Source organism: Podarcis vaucheri, assembly GCF_965113315.1.
Source record: "Podarcis vaucheri genome assembly, chromosome: 7".
Lineage (NCBI taxonomy): Eukaryota > Metazoa > Chordata > Lepidosauria > Squamata > Lacertidae > Podarcis > Podarcis vaucheri.
The window spans coordinates 86,152,617-86,170,329 of NC_138765.1; the positions used below are offsets into that span (position 1 = coordinate 86,152,617).

At 47.9% G+C, this 17,713-nt stretch overlaps 1 protein-coding gene across 1 annotated transcript; it reads right to left on the minus strand.

Moving 5' to 3' along the window:
• Nucleotides 1-736: 736 nt before the first annotated feature.
• DOK2 (docking protein 2) lies at nucleotides 737-17,619 on the minus strand. Its single transcript, XM_082230200.1, has 5 exons — nucleotides 17,043-17,619; nucleotides 11,654-11,935; nucleotides 8,580-8,694; nucleotides 4,680-4,858; nucleotides 737-1,854 (listed from the first exon to the last, which is right to left on the minus strand). The coding sequence occupies exons 1-5, from the start codon at nucleotides 17,103-17,105 to the stop codon at nucleotides 1,033-1,035; spliced, it is 1,461 nt and encodes a 486-aa protein (XP_082086326.1). The 5' UTR covers nucleotides 17,106-17,619; the 3' UTR covers nucleotides 737-1,032.
• Nucleotides 17,620-17,713: the final 94 nt, after the last annotated feature.

Genomic DNA, 17,713 nt, shown 5'->3' on the forward strand with positions numbered 1-17,713 from the left:
AACCCTTTCATTCTGTGTATCTTCACAGTTAGATATTCTAAAATTATAATATTCAATCTTTTCCTCCATTGGTTCACCCCAACCCTTCTACATTTTTCCAGTTACTCGCTATAACCTGTCTGGCCACAGTTACCATCCATTTTACCCATTTACATTCCTCTTTTGTTTTGAACTCGGTGCTACTCAGACTAATAAGAACCATTAATTTAGATATTCCCACCTTCCTACCCAGAATTTCTATACCAATCTGTTTCCAAAATTCATTAACTAATGGACAATCCCACCACATATGACTGTACGTTCCCATCACTCCACATTTCCTCCAACAATTCTTACTTCCAGATTTTGTAATATGATATAACCTTACAGGTGTATAATACCATTTTTGTACCAACTTCAACCCCTGTTCCTGGATTATCCCAGCGGTCGCAACAAAGGGTCAGCAGACTTCCTCTATAAACATACCACATTTCGCTCTATAAGATGCACCAGACCATAAGGCGCACCTAGTTTTTGGAAGAGGAAAACAAGAAAAAAAATATTCTGAATCCCAGAAGCCAGGACAGCAAGCGGGAACGCTGCGCAGCGATCCTGCTTGCTGTCCTGGCTTAAGGGATAGCCGCGCACAGCTTCTCCCGGGCAGTGGGATGAAGGCTTCCATTGCCTGGGAGAGGCTGCGTGCGGCTAAGGGTCCCCAAGAGCCGCACTCCCTTTAAAGAGTGTGCGGAGTGTGTGTGTGGCTCCTGGGGGCTTTTCCCCGAAGAGCCGCACACACGCTCCGCGCGGCTCTTTAAAGGGAGCGCTGAGCAGAGCCTCCCGCCTGCATTCGCTCCGTAAGACGCACACACATTTCCCCTTACTTTTTAGGAGGAGAAAAGTGCGTCTTATAGAGCGAAAAATACGGTACTTGAGCAGGCAGGGAGGCTGCATCTGGGCTCATCTCCCACAACAAATGAAACAAAGCGATCCTCTCATTTCCCATCCACCCCTTCATTCATTCATTCATTCATTCATTCCATCCATCCTCTCCTTTCACTGTGCATTTTTCTTGTTCTTGAGGCTCAAGATCACCTGATCATATGCACTTTCTCCAAGCCCATTTTGATCTTGCAAGGGGGCATAAGCTGCCGCCATCTTAGGCACAGAGTAGTCATCCAAGCTTGGGTTGTAGGGGTATTCGTGGCCAATAGGGTCCTCGGGAGTGGCCTGCACCTTCCAGGCGTCCCCTGTAAACTCCTGAGGCTCATCGTACACCAGGTGGGCCAGAGCCTCTGGGTCATCATAGATGTGGTGCAGCCCCAGAGAGGCAGGGGACAGGCCCAACCCTCTGGTGCTGGCATGCAAGCCCGCTGCCCCCGGTGGCTCCTCGGTGGTAGGCAAGGGGAAACAGCTGCCACCTGAGCTTCCCAACGACTTGGAGATGGCATCAAATGGCTCCGAGTACTCAGACATTGATTCCTGCTGGAGTTCTCGCCTGGGGTGGGCATCAGACCCCTCCATATAGGGGCAGTTGGTGCTGGAGAGAGGGCAGCTGGCCGTGGGCTTGACTAACCTGCCCTTCGCTGGTCTTCCTTGCCAGGTGGACTCGAAGGAGAGGGATTTGGTGCCCGCAGTATGGAATGACTGCCCTTCTACCAGCCCAGTGGCTTTCGCCCCCTGGGCACCTTCGACAGGCTTGGCTGTACTGGCGGCCCCGGCAAGAAGGGTGGCACCTGAAGATGCACTGGTGGAGTTCCTCTGAGCATTGATGGCACCTTCAATGACCTGGATGATCTCGCTGCCCTGCTTGGTGGCAAATTCAAAACTGCCTTCGCCAGAGGCACATCTCCGCCCAGCTTCAAAGGAGAAGATGGCCTAGGAGAAGAAACACAAGGTCTCCTGGGGTCAGTCTGTAGGGAGGGACAAGTGGACCAGCAGCTTGAAATGCTCCTCTCTGCTGGGCAAAGTCAGGTGAGGCCCATCAAGGTAAGCAGAGAGTCAATGGGACCAGGTGAAAATGATGTATAGATGGTACTTAACCCCTGTAAAACTAGCTGTTGAATAAATGTTGAAATATACATTTATAAAGAAACCAGAAGCCTTTCTACTTGGAATAATAGGTTTGGAATTGCCCAAAAAAAGATGTTAGATTGTTTTTGTATGCCACAACTGCAGCTAGAATTTTGCTGGCCAAAAACTGGAAACTACAAGAAGTACCAACAGTGGAAGAATGGCAGATGAAGATGATGGATTTTGGGGAGCTAGCCAACCTGACCAGAAGAGTCCGTGACCAGAGGGAGGAAGAGCACCAAGAGGAGTGGAAGAAATTCAAATTTAGCTAAATATGTTAAGATAATATACCGTATTTTTCGCTCTATAAGACGCACCAGACCATAAGACACACCTAGTTTTTGGAGGAGGAAAACAAGAAAAAAAATATTCTGAATCTCAGAAGCCAGAACAGCAAGAGGGATCGCTGCGCAGTGAAAGCAGCAATCCCTCTTGCTGTTCTGGCTTCTGTGATAGCTGCACAGCCTGTATTCGCTCCATAAGACGCACACACATTTCCCCTTACTTTTTAGGAGGGACAAAGTGAGTCTTATAGAGCAAAAAATACGGTAAATAGAATCACTTGGGAGTACCAAATAGGCTTAGGATTTGAAAATGTGATGTGTAAAATACTATATTAAAGTTAAAAATGAAAAGAAAGAAAGATGTTAATTGACCAAGTAAATTTTATGTGAAAATAATTTTGGAAAAGTTACAATGGTTTATATGGAAACTCAGCCAGGGGGATTTGAGGAAGTCACCTAACAATGTTAATAAAAGTGGAACTACTATAATCAGGTTAAATGTTTGTCGGTTTGCTTGTTTGTTTTTTGACATTCTTTTTTCTATCTGTTCATTATAAATTTGGAAAACTAATAAAAAATGGGGGGGTGGGGAGTCAATGGGACCAGGAGGCTGGGAGCCGGGAGCTCCCATAACAATTCTCCATCTTCTAAGAACTTAGGAAGAGCCAGGGATCAGGCCAGGGACCCATCTAGTCCAGCATCCCCTTCTCACAGTGGTCAACTAGATACCTCTATTAGGAAACCAGCAAGCAGGATTTGAGCCCAAGAACCACACCACCTGTGGTTTCTGGCAACTAGTATTCATCAGCATTGCTGCCTCCAACTGAGGAGGCAGAACAGAGCCACCATGGCTGGTAGCCATCGATAGCCCTCTCCTCCAATGAATTTATCCAATGCTCTTTAAAAGCTATGCAAGTTGGTGGCCCTCACTGCTTCCCGTGGGACTTAAAATGCTCCTCTCTGCTAGGCAAAGCCAGGTGAGACTTAGGACCGCCACGGTTGGGTGGCAGATATTAGGTAGGACCAGGAAACTGTGAGGTGGGGGTTCCCATCACAGCCCTCCATCTTCACATCTGGTTCAGCCCCAAGACTGGTCTTGGTTCAGCCCTTAGAGAACTCAAACATAGAATTGTAGAGCTGGAAGAGGCCCAATGGGTCATCTAATCCAAACCCCTGCAATACAAGACTTACTTCCTCTGCATGGTTCCTTCCCTGGGATTTGGGAAGAGAAGAACTCAGGGCATCCTGCAGGAGGCAGAGTGGAGGGGGGCAGGAAAGCCCCACCCAGCTGACACAAAACTTCCTCCAAAGACAGGAAATGTTTCTGCAAAATCATGTGTGATGGCCTGGGATTCGGACTCAGAGGCTGAACCTGAGGGATCCCAGCCTGCACATGATTCCCTGCCTCCAGAACCAGCTGAGCCGGGGCTGGGGCCTGAGCCTGAAGGGTCCTCACCTGTGCTGGGTCCTCAGGTGCAGGCACCAGCCGAGTCTGCTCTGGCTCCGGAGGTGATGGAGGACCCATTGCCTGCAGGTGCTCCACTCTCAGCCCCGTCAGAGGAAGCTGAAGTTGCCTCTGGGTCCGGTGACCCTCCAGCCTCTCCTGGGCTGCAGAGGCTCAGGGCAGAGAGGCGGAGGGAACTAAGTTCCCGAAGGAGGAGTGCTCGCCTCCAGGCCAGGAGGGGCGAGTCACCAGAGGATCGGGGCCGCCCTATGCCTCGGGGCAGATAAAAGCCGGCCAGCCCCAGTCCCAAGTTGTGGGAGCAACATTGTTGGTTGCTAGTTCCTGCCTGAACCCTGTCCTGCTTTCCTGCCTGACCTCCTGACCCGCCCTGGCTCCCTGCTTGCAAGCCTGTTCCTGACTTCACCCGACTCCCTGCCCTGCACCCAGCTTCAGCTACTATGGACTGCCTCCACGTTGCACCTTTGACCAGGGACCGGACTTGGACCTCGCCTTAGGTAACCCACAGGACCAGCACATCATGATTCCCCCACTACCACCCATTTCACAGACTTGGCTCCTATCTCAGCTCCCTCCTCCGCTTCCCCAGCGGCGTACCATCTCCTACTGCTGCCCAAGGTGGGTGCACACTGTCAGTGGAAAACCAGGTGAGCAGGACAACCCTCCCTCCCTTAAACAGCCAGGAAGGAACAGCAAGGAGGCAGGGAGCGGAAACACATCTGGAAAGGAGGCACATCTGGGAGGCATGGTCAGCGGAAAGGAGGCAGTACCAGGCCACTGGCAACTTCCTATCCACACCACGAAGTCTGCTTAGGAACAGCAACTGTCTGGCATTGCACCCCTGAAATGTGCTGCGCCGGAGACAAACACCCCACTGCCATTACCTTGTCATGACCGAATCTCCGCAGGAACTTGTACGGCCAGGTGTAGATCACTTCCCCCGCTTGCTTGTCCCGCAGCTCCAAGGCATCCACTTTGGCACAGAGAAAGAACATGCCCCAGATCTGACAGCGCTCAGAGGCCTCAGTTGCCCTCACGGCCACGGGAAACTGCCTCTCAGCAGCTGGAAGGAAACATAAGAACTTTAAAAGATCTTGGCTGCGGTATCAGGCCAGTGGCCCGTCTAGTCCAGCGTCCTGTTCTTACGGTGGCCAACCAGATGCCCTAATGCAGGCAAAGGCAAACTCGGCCCTCCAGATGTTCTGAGACTACAATTCCCATCATCCCTGACCACTGGTCCCGTTAGCTAGGGGTGGTGGGAGTTGTAGTCCCAAAACATCTGGAGGGCCGAGTTTGCCTATGCCTGCCCTAGTGGGACACATGCAACTGGTATTCAGAAGCACTACTGCCTTGGACAAGGGAGGTAAGCATAGCCATCGTGGCAAGTGGCTCCCATTCTTCTCCTGTGGCAGCACCCAAACTTTGGATCTCCCTGCCTATTTACACGGGGCAGGTGCCTTCTCTGTGCTCCTTCTTGGCGCCTGCTAAAAAACATTTTTGTTTAGAGAAGCCTGCCCAGACATGTAGTATTCTGCTGTATGTTTTAGTTAACTGCTGAGTTTATCTTCTGAATGTTTTTAATAGGTTTTTATTGCTTTATTCTCTTTGCAAATCTGCTTTGAAATTTCTTCTCCGTCTTTTTTACAATTGAGCAGTGCATAAATTTAATGAAATAAAAAGGAATTCCGTGTCAACGCAGGCTTCTTTCCAATGTCCTGCCCCCAGCCCCCTTTCTAAGGTGCAGGTTCCGCCCAAAGACACTGAAGGTGTTGTCAACAAAAATTGGCCTTATTCCCTTATGGGGTACACAAGAGCTCTTATAGAGTCCTTTGTAGGTTCTCCATCGGTAGGAGAAAATAACAGAGGCCAGCCAGAGAATATTGAGAGGCTAGTAAGCCTGATCTTTATTAAAGCTGTTGCAACAGGGTGCTCCCCTCACACGCTGGAGAGAGGAGGAGGACCCAGAACAAAGGTGTGCCCGCCCTTATATAGACTATTGGAATTGCCCACCCTCAATTGCCCACCCTCAAACTCCACATCACCCCCAGAAACATCATACATACATCACAGAAGGGGGCGGTCTAAAACAGAATCCTGAGTGTGTTGTTTATCTCCTGTCTGGCAGGTTACTAAAGGTAAAGGGACCCCTGACCGTTACGTCCAGTCATGGACGACTCTGGGATCGCGGCACTCATCTCGCTTTATTGGCCGAGGGAGCTGGCGTACAGCTTCCGGGTCATGTGGCCAGCATGACTAAGCTGGCGAACCAGAGCAGCGCACGGAAATGCCATTTACCTTCCCACCGGAGCAGTACCTATTTATCTACTTGCACTTTGACGTGCTTTCGAACTGCTAGGTTGGCAGGAGCAGGGACCGAGCAATGGGAGCTTCTGTCGCTGGGATTCAAACCTTCTAACTACTTAATTCCTGAATCCAGGTCACAGGTCTCAGGCTCACCCTATTCACACCTTAAATGTGCCCTTAAAGCAGGATTTGTGAGCACAGAGACAATGAGCAGGTTTTTTCAGTTCTTCCCTCCTTGCAGAGAAACGTTTGGTCAGTTTGGGAGAGTCAAAATGGTTTCAGGACTGTCTTCCTGTACTGTTTCAGACATGCGGTTTAAGTATTTACGTACGAGTTTGCCTTGTACATTTAATTTATATATTTGAGACCTTAAATTCTTATAACAAGGACAAGTGGGGGGAGGGAGGAGGGCAGGAAATGGGGAAGGGACGATAAGTGCCTGGGGAGAACAGGCAGCCGTATCGGTGTGAGCCCTGCGCGGCCCGCAAAACCACAGTCAGGAAGAGGGCAAGCGAGAGCTAAGGCAGATTTTCCATGACGCCGCCTCGGTCGGAGTGAGCACTTTACATGCCAGTTCTTGGAAGACAGGCTCCACTGTGGTGCACGCTGCATGCATGCCTGTTGTTGTTTAGTCGTTTAGTCGTGTCCGACTCTTCATGACCCCATGGACCAGAGCACGCCAGGCACTCCTGTCTTCCACTGCCTCCTGCAGTTTGGTCAAACTCATGCTGGTAGCTTCGAGAACACTGTCCAACCATCTCGTCCTCTGTCGTCCCCTTCTCCTTGTGCCCTCCATCTTTCCCAACATCAGGGTCTTTTCCAGGGAGTCTTCTATTCTTGTGAGGTGGCCAAAGTCTTCGAGCCTCAGCTTCAGGATCTGTCCTTCCAGTGAGCACTCGGGGCCGATTTCCTTCAGAATGGATGCGTTTGATCTTCTTGCAGTCCATGGGACTCTCAAGAGTCTCCTCCAGCACCAGAATTCAAAAGCATCCATTCTTCGGCGATCAGCCTTCTGTATGGTCCAGCTCTCACTTCCATACATCACTAGCATGCATGCTAGAACAGAACATCGTCTTGGTTTAAACGCTGGAGCTCTAAGAGTAGTGCTGGGCAGCTGGAGTTGGAGAGCTGATCCTTTCGGTCTTTCCCCCGACACAGAATCATGGAATTGTAGAAGTGGAAAAGACTGCCCCCCCCCCAAAGGGCCATGCAGTCCAAACTCCTGCTATGCTGGAATCTCAGCTAAATGTAAATCTTGTTTACAAGGCCTCTCCTCCTCCCAGAGGGGAGGGGTTGTGAGCGGGAGCAGCTTCCTGCAGGAGCAGGGAGGCGTGCTCAGCTCCCTGCTCCTGATTGCTTCTGCTGCCGCAGCCAAGCCTCCCAGCCGACCAATAAGGCCAGCTGGTGGCCGGGGCTAGACGCATTTAAACAGCCGCGGCAGCGCTCAGCTCCCAGTCTGTTCCTGCTTTCTTCAGATCTCCTGCCCTCCCTCTTAGGTCAGCTTCTTTTGCGTATTGACCTTGCTATGGACTTCGGTTGGTTGCCTTGGTTGCCCAAGGGGCCTGGTAGGACTTCTTTTATCCATTTGGCAAATTGGCACCAGCCTCTTGGTTTTTCCGCCTACCTTGTAGCAATTCATCACAACTTTCTGGTATTGGCGGTTAGGCATTGGAATGTGTCTGCTGTGTTGGAGGATTGGGTATGCGCCATCATCTACCCCTCCTCTTTTGGGTATTCCGTTAAAGGAATCCGGCGGTCGTGGATCCTGTCCGATGCCCTGCTGGTGGCTAGGGCCATGGCACGACCCCTGGTGACGTCACGGGGGAACCTCCAGTTGTATTTGCATCAACAAGCTCCTCCCATTGGTCCTGTATACCTGAAGGAGCGTCTCCACCCCCATCGTTCAGCCCAGACACTGAGGTCCAGCTCCGAGGGCCTTCTGGCAGTTCCCTCATTGCAAGAAGTGAGGTTACAGGGAACCAGACAGAGGGCCTTCTTGGTAGTGGCACCTGCCCTATGGAAAACCCTCCCACCAGATGTGAAGTAAATAAGCAGCTATCTTATCTTTAAAAGACATCTGAAGGCAGCCCTGTTTAGGGACGTTTTTGATATTTAATGCTGTATTGTTTTTAATACTCGATTGGAAGCCGCCCAGAGTGGATAGGAAAACTCAGCCCGATGGGCGGGGTATAAATATATTATTATTATTAACCCTGATATGACTCCCGGCTCTGTGGGGTGGAGTCTTGTATTGCTGTTTCATCCAGTGCCTAAGCCAATACTACTCACATGCTGTAACCAATAAAAGTTGTGTCCTAATTTTGCCCATTAACCTAAAATAATGTGTCTGTGTGTCTTATTATAATTCTATGCGGGTGGGGGGATCCTCGACTCACAACACAAGCACCCTCTCTCGATGGCGGCAGCCCCTTCCTCTTTGCTCCCTGCCCAACTCGGGGTCTCTTGCTCTCCTCTCCTACCTTTGCAGGTGGTGCTGTACAGGGAATTCTCTTCCATGGAGAGAGCAGTGGGAGACGTGGCCTTGCCCTTCAGGAGTTCCTTCTCCAGCATCACTTTCCAGTCTTCAGTGCTTCTCTAAAACCCAAAGAGAACATATTGTTACCAGAAAACAGCGGGGTGTGTGGCTTCTACAGCCCAGCTCCCCATTAAGGGACTCAAGCGTCCCCCACGGTCCGTATCAGAGGAACCTCAAAGAGGAACCTCAGAGAAGCCTCAGCTGAGGCAGGATCCTGTGAAAGCAAGGCAGATCTTTATTTTCCTGTTACAACAAACAATGGATCCAAACTACAAGAAAGAAGATTCCACCTAAACCTTAGGAAGAACTTCCTGACAGTAAGAGCTGTTCGACAGTGGAATTTGCTGCCAAGGAGTGTGGTGGAGTCTCCTTCTTTGGAGGTCTTTAAGCAGAGGCTTGACAACCATATGTCAAGAGTGCTCTGATGGTGTTTCCTGCTTGGCAGGGGGTTGGACTCGATAGCCCTTGTGGTCTCTTCCAACTCTATGATTCTATGATTCTATGATCTCTTCCACACCTTAGGTAAGAGGCGAGGACCCTGAACAAAGGTGTGAAAGAACTTTTAAAAGCTTTGGAAATTTCCCAGCCCCTTAGCCAAGGATCACCCAAAAGCATCCTACACAGGAATGAGGCAGTCTACAACAGAAATTTGAGAGAGTGGCTTGTCTCCTGTCTGTCAGACTATCTGATGATGTTTTTTGCTGATGGCCCTATCTGGGCCATCCTTTTGAAATGGTAAATATCCCGAATCCTTTCACAAATTCACACCTATTGATACAAAGGAAATGCTCTGTTGACTGGTCTGCTCTGCTCAACAGATATGGTACTTGCCAGACCGGTTTTGCAGAGGGATAAGCCCCTTCATTCCAAGCAGTTAGTTGTTTTTCACTTGTAAATCCTGTAAATAAACAATCTAGAAAGGCGGTTTCCTGCTACCAAAGAGAAATATTTGAGGTGAGAGTCCAAATGGCTCCAGGATTGCTCTCCTGCACCATTTGAAATTATGGCTTATGTACCTATGTGTGTGCGCCCACCCTGTGTCTTTATGAACATTTATTTTATTGATTTGACACCTTAGAATTAGAAGGGTGTGTGCATGCTTTGGTTGTTTCTCACATATCAATACAAATATAAATATAGATCAAGGGAAGTAATAGTGCCACTGTATTCTGCTCTGGTCAGACCTCACCTGGAGTACTGTGTCCAATTCTGGGCATCACAGTTCAAGAAGGACACTGACAAACTGGAACGTGTCCAGAGGAGGGCAACCAAAATGGTCAAAGGCCTGGAAACGATGCCTTATGAGGAACAGCTAAGGGAGCTGGGCATGTTTAGCCTGGAGAAGAGGAGGTTAAGGGGTGATATGATAGCCATGTTCAAATATATAAAAGGATGTCACATAGAGGAGGGAGAAAGGTTGTTTTCTGCTGCTCCAGAGAAGCGGACACGGAGCAATGGATCCAAACTACAAGAAAGAAGATTCCACCTAAACCTTAGGAAGAACTTCCTGGCAGTAAGAGCTGTTTGACAGTGGAATTTGCTGCCAAGGAGTGTGGTGGAGTCTCCTACTTTGGAGGTCTTTAAGCAGAGGCTTGACAACCATATGTCAGGTGTGCTCTGATGGTGTTTCCTGCTTGGCAGGGGGTTGGACTCAATGGCCCTTGTGGTCTCTTCCAACTCTATGATTCTATGATTCTATAAGACGAGCCCTCTGCTGGATGGGGCCAAAGGGGGCTCGTCTAGTCTGGCATCCTGTCCTCATGGTGACCAAGCGGATGCCAAGTTGGGGGTCACTGCCTCCTGCGACAAGGCATTCCAAAGTTTTGTGGGATGTAAACACAGGAGCAGTCAATGACAACATTCCTAGAGTGTACATGTTACAACATGGGGAGGGATGTCTGTCCAGCAAGCAGGTAAACTTCCTGGGGACGGACTTCCTCCGCATGTGACCAGAGGTGGGTGTGGCCTCACCTGTGCAGGTAATGACAAAAGCACAGGGCAGGCAGCCATCTCTCTCTCTCTGCCATCACCTTTCGAAGAAGCAGGATGCCCTCTTGGCTCTCAGCCAAGAGAGGAGAGGGCTATCTTCCTATAAGATAGATTCTAAGTGTATTTTACCTTTTTAAGCCTGTCTGCCGTCTGGGATCATGTTGTGAACAGAACGTGAGTAAACTCTTTTATACTTTTATAAAGACTGTGTTGTGTCTTGTATTTTAAGAGGGAACAAAGGGGAAATTACCAGAGTAATTATTATAGAGGTTCTAGTGAACCTGTGCACACGTTACCGTTGCGAACTTAAAGGGGAATGTTTGTAAACTCTGCTGATATTTTGGGAACTTGTTAGCACAAGTTGGATAAGGATATAATTAGTCAATATATCCTCTCCTGCACCCCAGAACATTCCCACAAGTTTAACTATATGTGAATGTCAGGGAACTGACATCAGAGCATCAGGAGAAGGAGAGGCTCTCCGATTCTGCAGGGGAAGGTACCAGCACAAGGGGGAGATGTAGCTTGATAGAGGGGGAAGGAAATCAGCGTAACACCAAGGATCCAGGAGAGCAAATGGCAGAGGAGGTGGAAGGGCTCCGGGATTCTTCCTTGGAAGTCAGTGAGGAGAGCACTGGTCCTCCACTACCCACGCCCTCCCTGCGCAGAAGACTTCCGCGCAATGAGAGGCGGAGACGGTTGGGTGTCAAACAGCTTTTATGCTGGCAAAGGTTTAAGAAACGCCCACAGACAGATTCTGCTAGCGACTAAGGCAGCCACGCTGAGATGGGCTGTGCAGTCAAAACGGTTTAAACTATGCAACCAAGCTTCCAAAGGGGAAGGTTTACGCACGAGTAACTCCCAACCATTACAGTGAAGAAGGATTTCATTTCGTCAGTCCTCTGACAGACCATGGGCCAGTGAAAGGCAGTTTCTAAACTGCTACACACACAGGATGATGAGGTGCAGCTTTCCACACCTCCCTCTGCATGAGACATGACCTGTACTACCGAGTGCCATTTTCCTCACAGTGAAAGCAAGCTTGCACAGCTCCAGGATCCAGGCCTCCGCCTCGGGCCTCTCAGCAGCCAGCAGGTAGCATTTCTCGGTGGTCTCCAGGAAGAAAGGCACTGTCTCCTTGGGGCTGCCGGTCTCTCCACCTGCCTCAGCCACCTGAACACAGTCCTCCAACTTGATGATGCGTCTGCTGCTCTCCCCTTTCTTGGCTTTCTCCGCCGACTCCAGGAGCTCAAGGCGGGCCAGGGCACAGGCACTTTCCCTGTACAGGACAGCCCAGAACTTCCGCCATTTCTGAGGGGGAGAAAAAACGTACATGAAGGTTTGTTTCTCTAGTCATAAAAAAACCTTTCTATACTGCAAAAGCAGAGACATCACCTTGCCAACAAAGGTCCGTATAGTTAAAGCTATGGTTTTCCCAGTAGTGATGTATGGAAGTGAGAGCTGGACCATCAAGAAGGCTGATCGCCGAAGAATGGATGCTTTTGAATTCTGGTGCTGGAGGAGACTCTTGAGAGTCCCATGGACTGCAAGAAGATCAAACCTCTCCATTCTTCAGGAAATCAGCCCTGAGTGCTCACGGGAAGGACAGATCCTGAAGCTGAGGCTCCAATACTTTGGCCACCTCATGAGAAGAGAAGACTCCCTGGAAAAGACACTGATGTTGGGAAAGATGGAGGGCACAAGGAGAAGGGGACAACAGAGGACGAGATGGTTGGACAGTGTTCTCGAAGCTACCAGCATGAGTTTGGCCAAACTGCAGGAGGCAGTGGAAGACAGGAGTGCCTGGTGTGCTCTGGTCCAGGGGGTCACGAAGAGTCGGACACAACTAAACGACTAAACAACAACAACGTTTGAAAGAAGTGCTAAGGTATTTAAGCCCTGTGTTCAGCTCCTGCCTATGGAAAGGCTGGGCTCTATCCAGCCTGATCCTTAAAAGACTCAGGGCACAGCCTGCGCGTTGAAGAAATTCGCCTGTTTTCTTTCTCTTCGTTAAGAGTATTTTTCATTTGCCCTTTATCAAGCAATTCCCTGGGTGAGTTACAATAATTTATACATTCGGAGGCAAAGTGGGGCCAAATTTCAGAGGGAGCAGAGCAATTTTTAAAGGGTTTTAAAAGGACAGGAGAGGCAAGATATCTGGAGCCTGGTGGAAGTGATCCCTGAGCTTCTAGCCTAAAGCAAAAAAGGAGGTTCGAGGCTGGAGAAGGACCAGCTGGTCTTTTTTTTTTGCTAAATTGTATTAATTTATTAACAACAAGAACAAGAACAAGAACAAGAAGTGCAAGCATAACAAAACCAAAAAGGAATACATAATGTAAGCCATAAAGCATCACAGCCTGTAAGGACAAAAATACACAGATCCAGCAGAGCTCCAAAGGAATAATAAAGTATTAACTCATACAAAGGTTCCGTTTACAAATCATAAATATGTACAAATATAAAAGCATTCCCCACTTGTGAGTTCCATCATTATTGAGATGAAAGGTTCTAGTCTTAAATGTCTGAGCCAGACATTTACCTACACTGGTGGCAGTGCCGAAGTTACGTATAAGCTAAACAAGCTATAGCTTAGGGCCCCCCAAAAATAAAGGAAAAACAACAACTGGATGTACATTTCCAAAATATAAGATAAAAAAGAAATAAAATAAAACCTACATACAGCAACAGTGTTTTGTGTTGTATAGGCTCCTATGATGTAAGTAATGGGCCCCTCCTGCTCACTAAAATATCACTGGTTTGCTCATTTCTATATCAATTACTTTGAAAAAATACATATTTTGTTATGTGCAAATGGCTTTAGATACCTATTAGGTCCATAAATTACCATATAGCATATATTCAACACAAAAAACAGCAACAATTTGTTGTTGACAAAGGACAGCTGGACATATAAAGAGCTCCATTACCTTCAATAGCTTAGAGCCTCATCTAATCTAAATCCGGCCCTGACTGGTGGCAATGAGTGACCACAACTCTCAGATTTGGCATAAGAAATGAAATAATTCTCTCTGTCTCTCTTTCTATATATATTTTCACACTCTGCCCTTTAGATACTTTTAGTTTATGATGTATCTATTCAAGAAGGGCAATTTGCCAAACCCTTGAACACCAGCAATCCAAATTCTTAAGATGAAAGGCCTTACAGAGTTTGTCAATTCAGCCCTGAGCTGCTGTTAGGAGAGATGAGAAATCAGTTCTTTGCTTTTCAAATCCTGTTTGGTTTCCATAGACAGGTTCAACAGAGCCAGGTGCAAAAATGGAACAATAATTTGTTTGGGTATCTCGAAATCAAAGAAAGGCTCTGCTAAAAGGAAACATATTAGAAAACAAGATATTAGAAAACAAGATATTAGAAAACAAGACCCCAAGGTGGTTGTCACCAATGGAAGCCAAGGCTCAGAAAAGACTCAATATGGAGGCCAAATGGCCGAAATATTGGGAAATACTAGAAAAAGAAGGAGATATTTGGAGATTGCAGAGTTTTGAGAAATTAAAGGACAAAGTGCGAGATTGGTTACATTATGCTCAGATCAGGGAGGTCTTTAATTTGGACAAAAAAACAGGTTTCCAGGTGGAAAAATCGAAATTAGAAACAGAACTGTCAGAACCTAAGACCAAGGTACTTTCAAAAATGTATAACTTGCTGTTGAAATGGAATACGCAGGATGAAACTGTCAAATCAGCTATGATAAAATGGGCACAGGACATTGGGCACAATATTATGTTTGCTGACTGGGAAAAGTTATGGACCACCGGAGTGAGGTTCACGGCATGTAATGCCTTGAAAGAAAACATTATGAAAATGATATACAGGTGGTACATGACCCCAGTCAAGCTGGCAAAAATATATTATTTGCCAGATAATAAATGTTGGAAATGTAAAGGAACTGAAGGAACATTCTTTCATCTCTGGTGGACGTGCTCAAGGGTTAAGGCTTTCTGTGAAATGATCTATAATGAGTTTAAAAAGGTATTTAAGTATACCTTCCTTAAGAAACCAGAGGCCTTCCTTCTGGGCATTGTCGGCCAAGGGGTGCTAAAGAAAGATAGAACTTTTTTCATGTATGCAACAACAGCAGCAAGAATACTCGTCGCAAAGCACTGGAAGACCCAAGATTTACCCACACTGGAAGAATGGCAGACGCAACTGATAGACTACATGGAACTGGCTGAAATGACTGGCAGAATTCGGGACCTGGGAGAAGAGACGGTGGAAGAGGACTGGAAAAAATTTAAAGACTATTTACAAAAACACTATAAACTGTATGAATGCTAGGAGAATGCACGATTGAAAGTAACACGGCAGCAGTAATTTTGTTGTAAGATATATGAGAATAAGTGATGTTTAAGGAAATGATGAAATTTGAAGCAATAGTATGTTCAAGTCAAGCAGTTTACCGTATTTTTCGCCCTATAAGACGCACTTTTTCCACTCCAAAAATGAAGGGGAAATGTGGGTGCATCTTATGGGGCGAATGCAGGCTTTCACTGAAGCCTGGAGAGCGAGAGGGGTTGGTGCGCACCGACCCCTCTCGCTCTCCAGGCTTCAGGAGAGCCCCAGCGCCAGCCCCACAAGGTCGGGGGACAGAGGGAGGCGGAACGCCGCCATCCCGCTGTCTCCCGAAGTGGTTTGGAGGCTGACGGCGGGGAGAAGAGCGTTTCTTCCCGCTGCCTGCCCCACCACTCCGGGGACAGCAGGGAGACACAGCGCGTCTCCCTGCTGTCCCCGGACCTGATCTCCAGGCGGGCGGCGGGGAGAAGAGCGCTTCTCCCCGCTGCCTGCCCCACCACTCCGGGGACAGCAGGGAGACGCGCTGCGTCTCCCTGCTGTCCCCGGACCTGATCACAAGGCGGGCGGGGGGGGAAAGAGCGCTTCTCCCCGCTGCCTGCCCCACCACTCCGGGGAAAGCAGGGAGACGCGCTGCGTCTCCCTGCTGTCCCTGGACTTGATCGCAAGGCGGGCGGCGGGGAGAAGAGCGCTTCTCCCCGCTGCCTGCCCCACCACTCCGGGGACAGCAGGGAGACGCGCTGCGTCTCCTTGCTGTCCCTGGACCTGATGGCAAGGCGGGCAGCGGGGAGAAGAGCGCTTCTCCCCACTACCTGCCCCACAAGTGCCTGGGGGGGAAATAATTTTTTTCCCTTTATTTCCCCCCAAAAAACTTGATGCGTCCTATGGGCCGGTGCGTCCTATGGGGCGAAAAATATGGTAATTTACGATAAAGTTATTTAAAACTTGGGACATAATATCTGAGATTTATAAAATAAGAACTGAAATAAGGTAATAAATTGCTGTCTATAACTATGTGACTGAGAACGCAGGGAAGGGTGATGTGAGGAAGTCCAAAGATTATGAAAATATGACTTATGAATAACTGTATTTTATCTGTACTTTTGTTTCAATTTTTGTTCATTTCTTAATTTTGCTTTGACTTTTTCTGTCTGTGTGGTGATGGTATTTTATATGTTTGGTGGTTTGTTTGTTGTTTAAAAATTGCAATAAATATCTTTTTTAAAAAAAAGAACTCGCAAGACGTTTCATCTTGCGAAGCAAGCCCATAGGGAAATTCGTCTTGCGGAACGACTCAAAAAACAGAAAACTCTTTCGTCTTGCGCGTTTTACGTCTTGCGAGGCATTCGTCTTGCGAGGTACCACTGTATAACCTTTTGCTAGATTTGGACATGATTGACATGGAAGTGAAAGAGACAGTGATTAAATGGACACAAGACTTCGGCCACACAATGTATTTAGAGCAAAGGGAGAAACTTTGGCAGGAAGATATAAGGTTTACTGCCTGTAGTACAATAAAAGAAAATTTCATCAAAATGTTCTGCAGGTGGTATTTATAATCTATAAACTGAAATCCAACCTCTGTTGGAAATGCAACAAGGAAGCTGGTACAACAAAGCATATGTGGTGGAGTTGCACCCCGATTAAGTACTTCTGGGGAGAAATACATGAGGAGTTGAAAAAAATGCTTAAAATCCCATTAACGAAAAAACCAGAGGCTTACCTACTGAGCTTCCTTTTAGGAAAAGAAATACCAAAATCGAAAAAAAGAATTTTCTTATATGCGACCACCACAGCCAGGATAGTAATAGCGTCTAAATGGAAAGCTAAAGAACTACCTACCAAGGAGGAATGGCTTCTCAAATTAAATGAATATTTAAAATTGGCTAAATGAACAGCATCCATACGACAGCAATCAAAACAAAAACTAAAAAAAAAAATGAATGGCAATGCTTTGATGATTATATGACAAAATATTGCTCTTAAAAAGACATGCTAATATGCTCAGATTAAGAATGTAAATGCATCAAAACAATAAATTGTTTGGGTATCAAAGAGATCTTAGCGAACACCTTGTTCCAACATTCAGCGAGGAGAAGCCCGTCTTACCTTCCCAAAGGTCTGGTGCTGGAGCAAGTAGAGCAAGCCTTTCTTCGCCACTGTCTCTTCCATGGTCAAGGAGGAGCAGCGGCAGCAGCAGCAGGTGGGGACACAGAACGTCTCCTTGGCCCCACTCCCGGCCTCTCTGTGGGTGCACCGCGCACTCAGCACTGCTCAACAAGGCTCCGTTTTCCTTCCTCCACCACCCTTTCTCTTTCTCGCTTTCTAAAAAGCGTTTTCACGTCAGCTTCCTGTGGTTGCGGTCTCATCGAGAAGGGCAGAAGCTGAAGACACAGATCACTGTGCCATATATACACAGAGAAAAGTATTTCTCCCTCTCGCTCAGCAGTAGAACTGGACACCCAATGAAGCTGAAGGTTGTAAACTTCAAGGCAGATGGAAGGTAGTAGGTCTTCATGCAGTGCATACATGTGGCTTAGGGCTTTCGTATCTATGGGACTGCCTCTCCTGGTATGCCCCGCAGAGGACCTTAAGGTCCATGAATAACCATAGTTTAGAGGTCCCGGGCCCTAAGGAAGTCAGACTATCCTCCACCAGGGCCAGGGCCTTTTCAGTGATGGCTCCGAACTGGCGGAATGCTGTGTCTCATGAGACTAGGGCCCTTCAGGATTTAATCTCTTTCATTCAGGCCTGTAAGACAGAGCTATTCTGCCTGGCCT

Coding starts and splice junctions, on each gene's coding strand:
- DOK2 (XM_082230200.1), bottom strand. CDS start 17,105: ATGGAAGAGACAGTGGCGAAGAAAGGCTTGCTCTACTTGCTCCAGCAC. Junction 8,695..11,653: donor TGTGCAAGCTTGCTTTCACT/GTGAGGAAAATG, acceptor TTTGGGTTTTAG/AGAAGCACTGAAGACTGGAA. Junction 4,859..8,579: donor GTACAGCACCACCTGCAAAG/GTAGGAGAGGAG, acceptor GTTTCCTTCCAG/CTGCTGAGAGGCAGTTTCCC.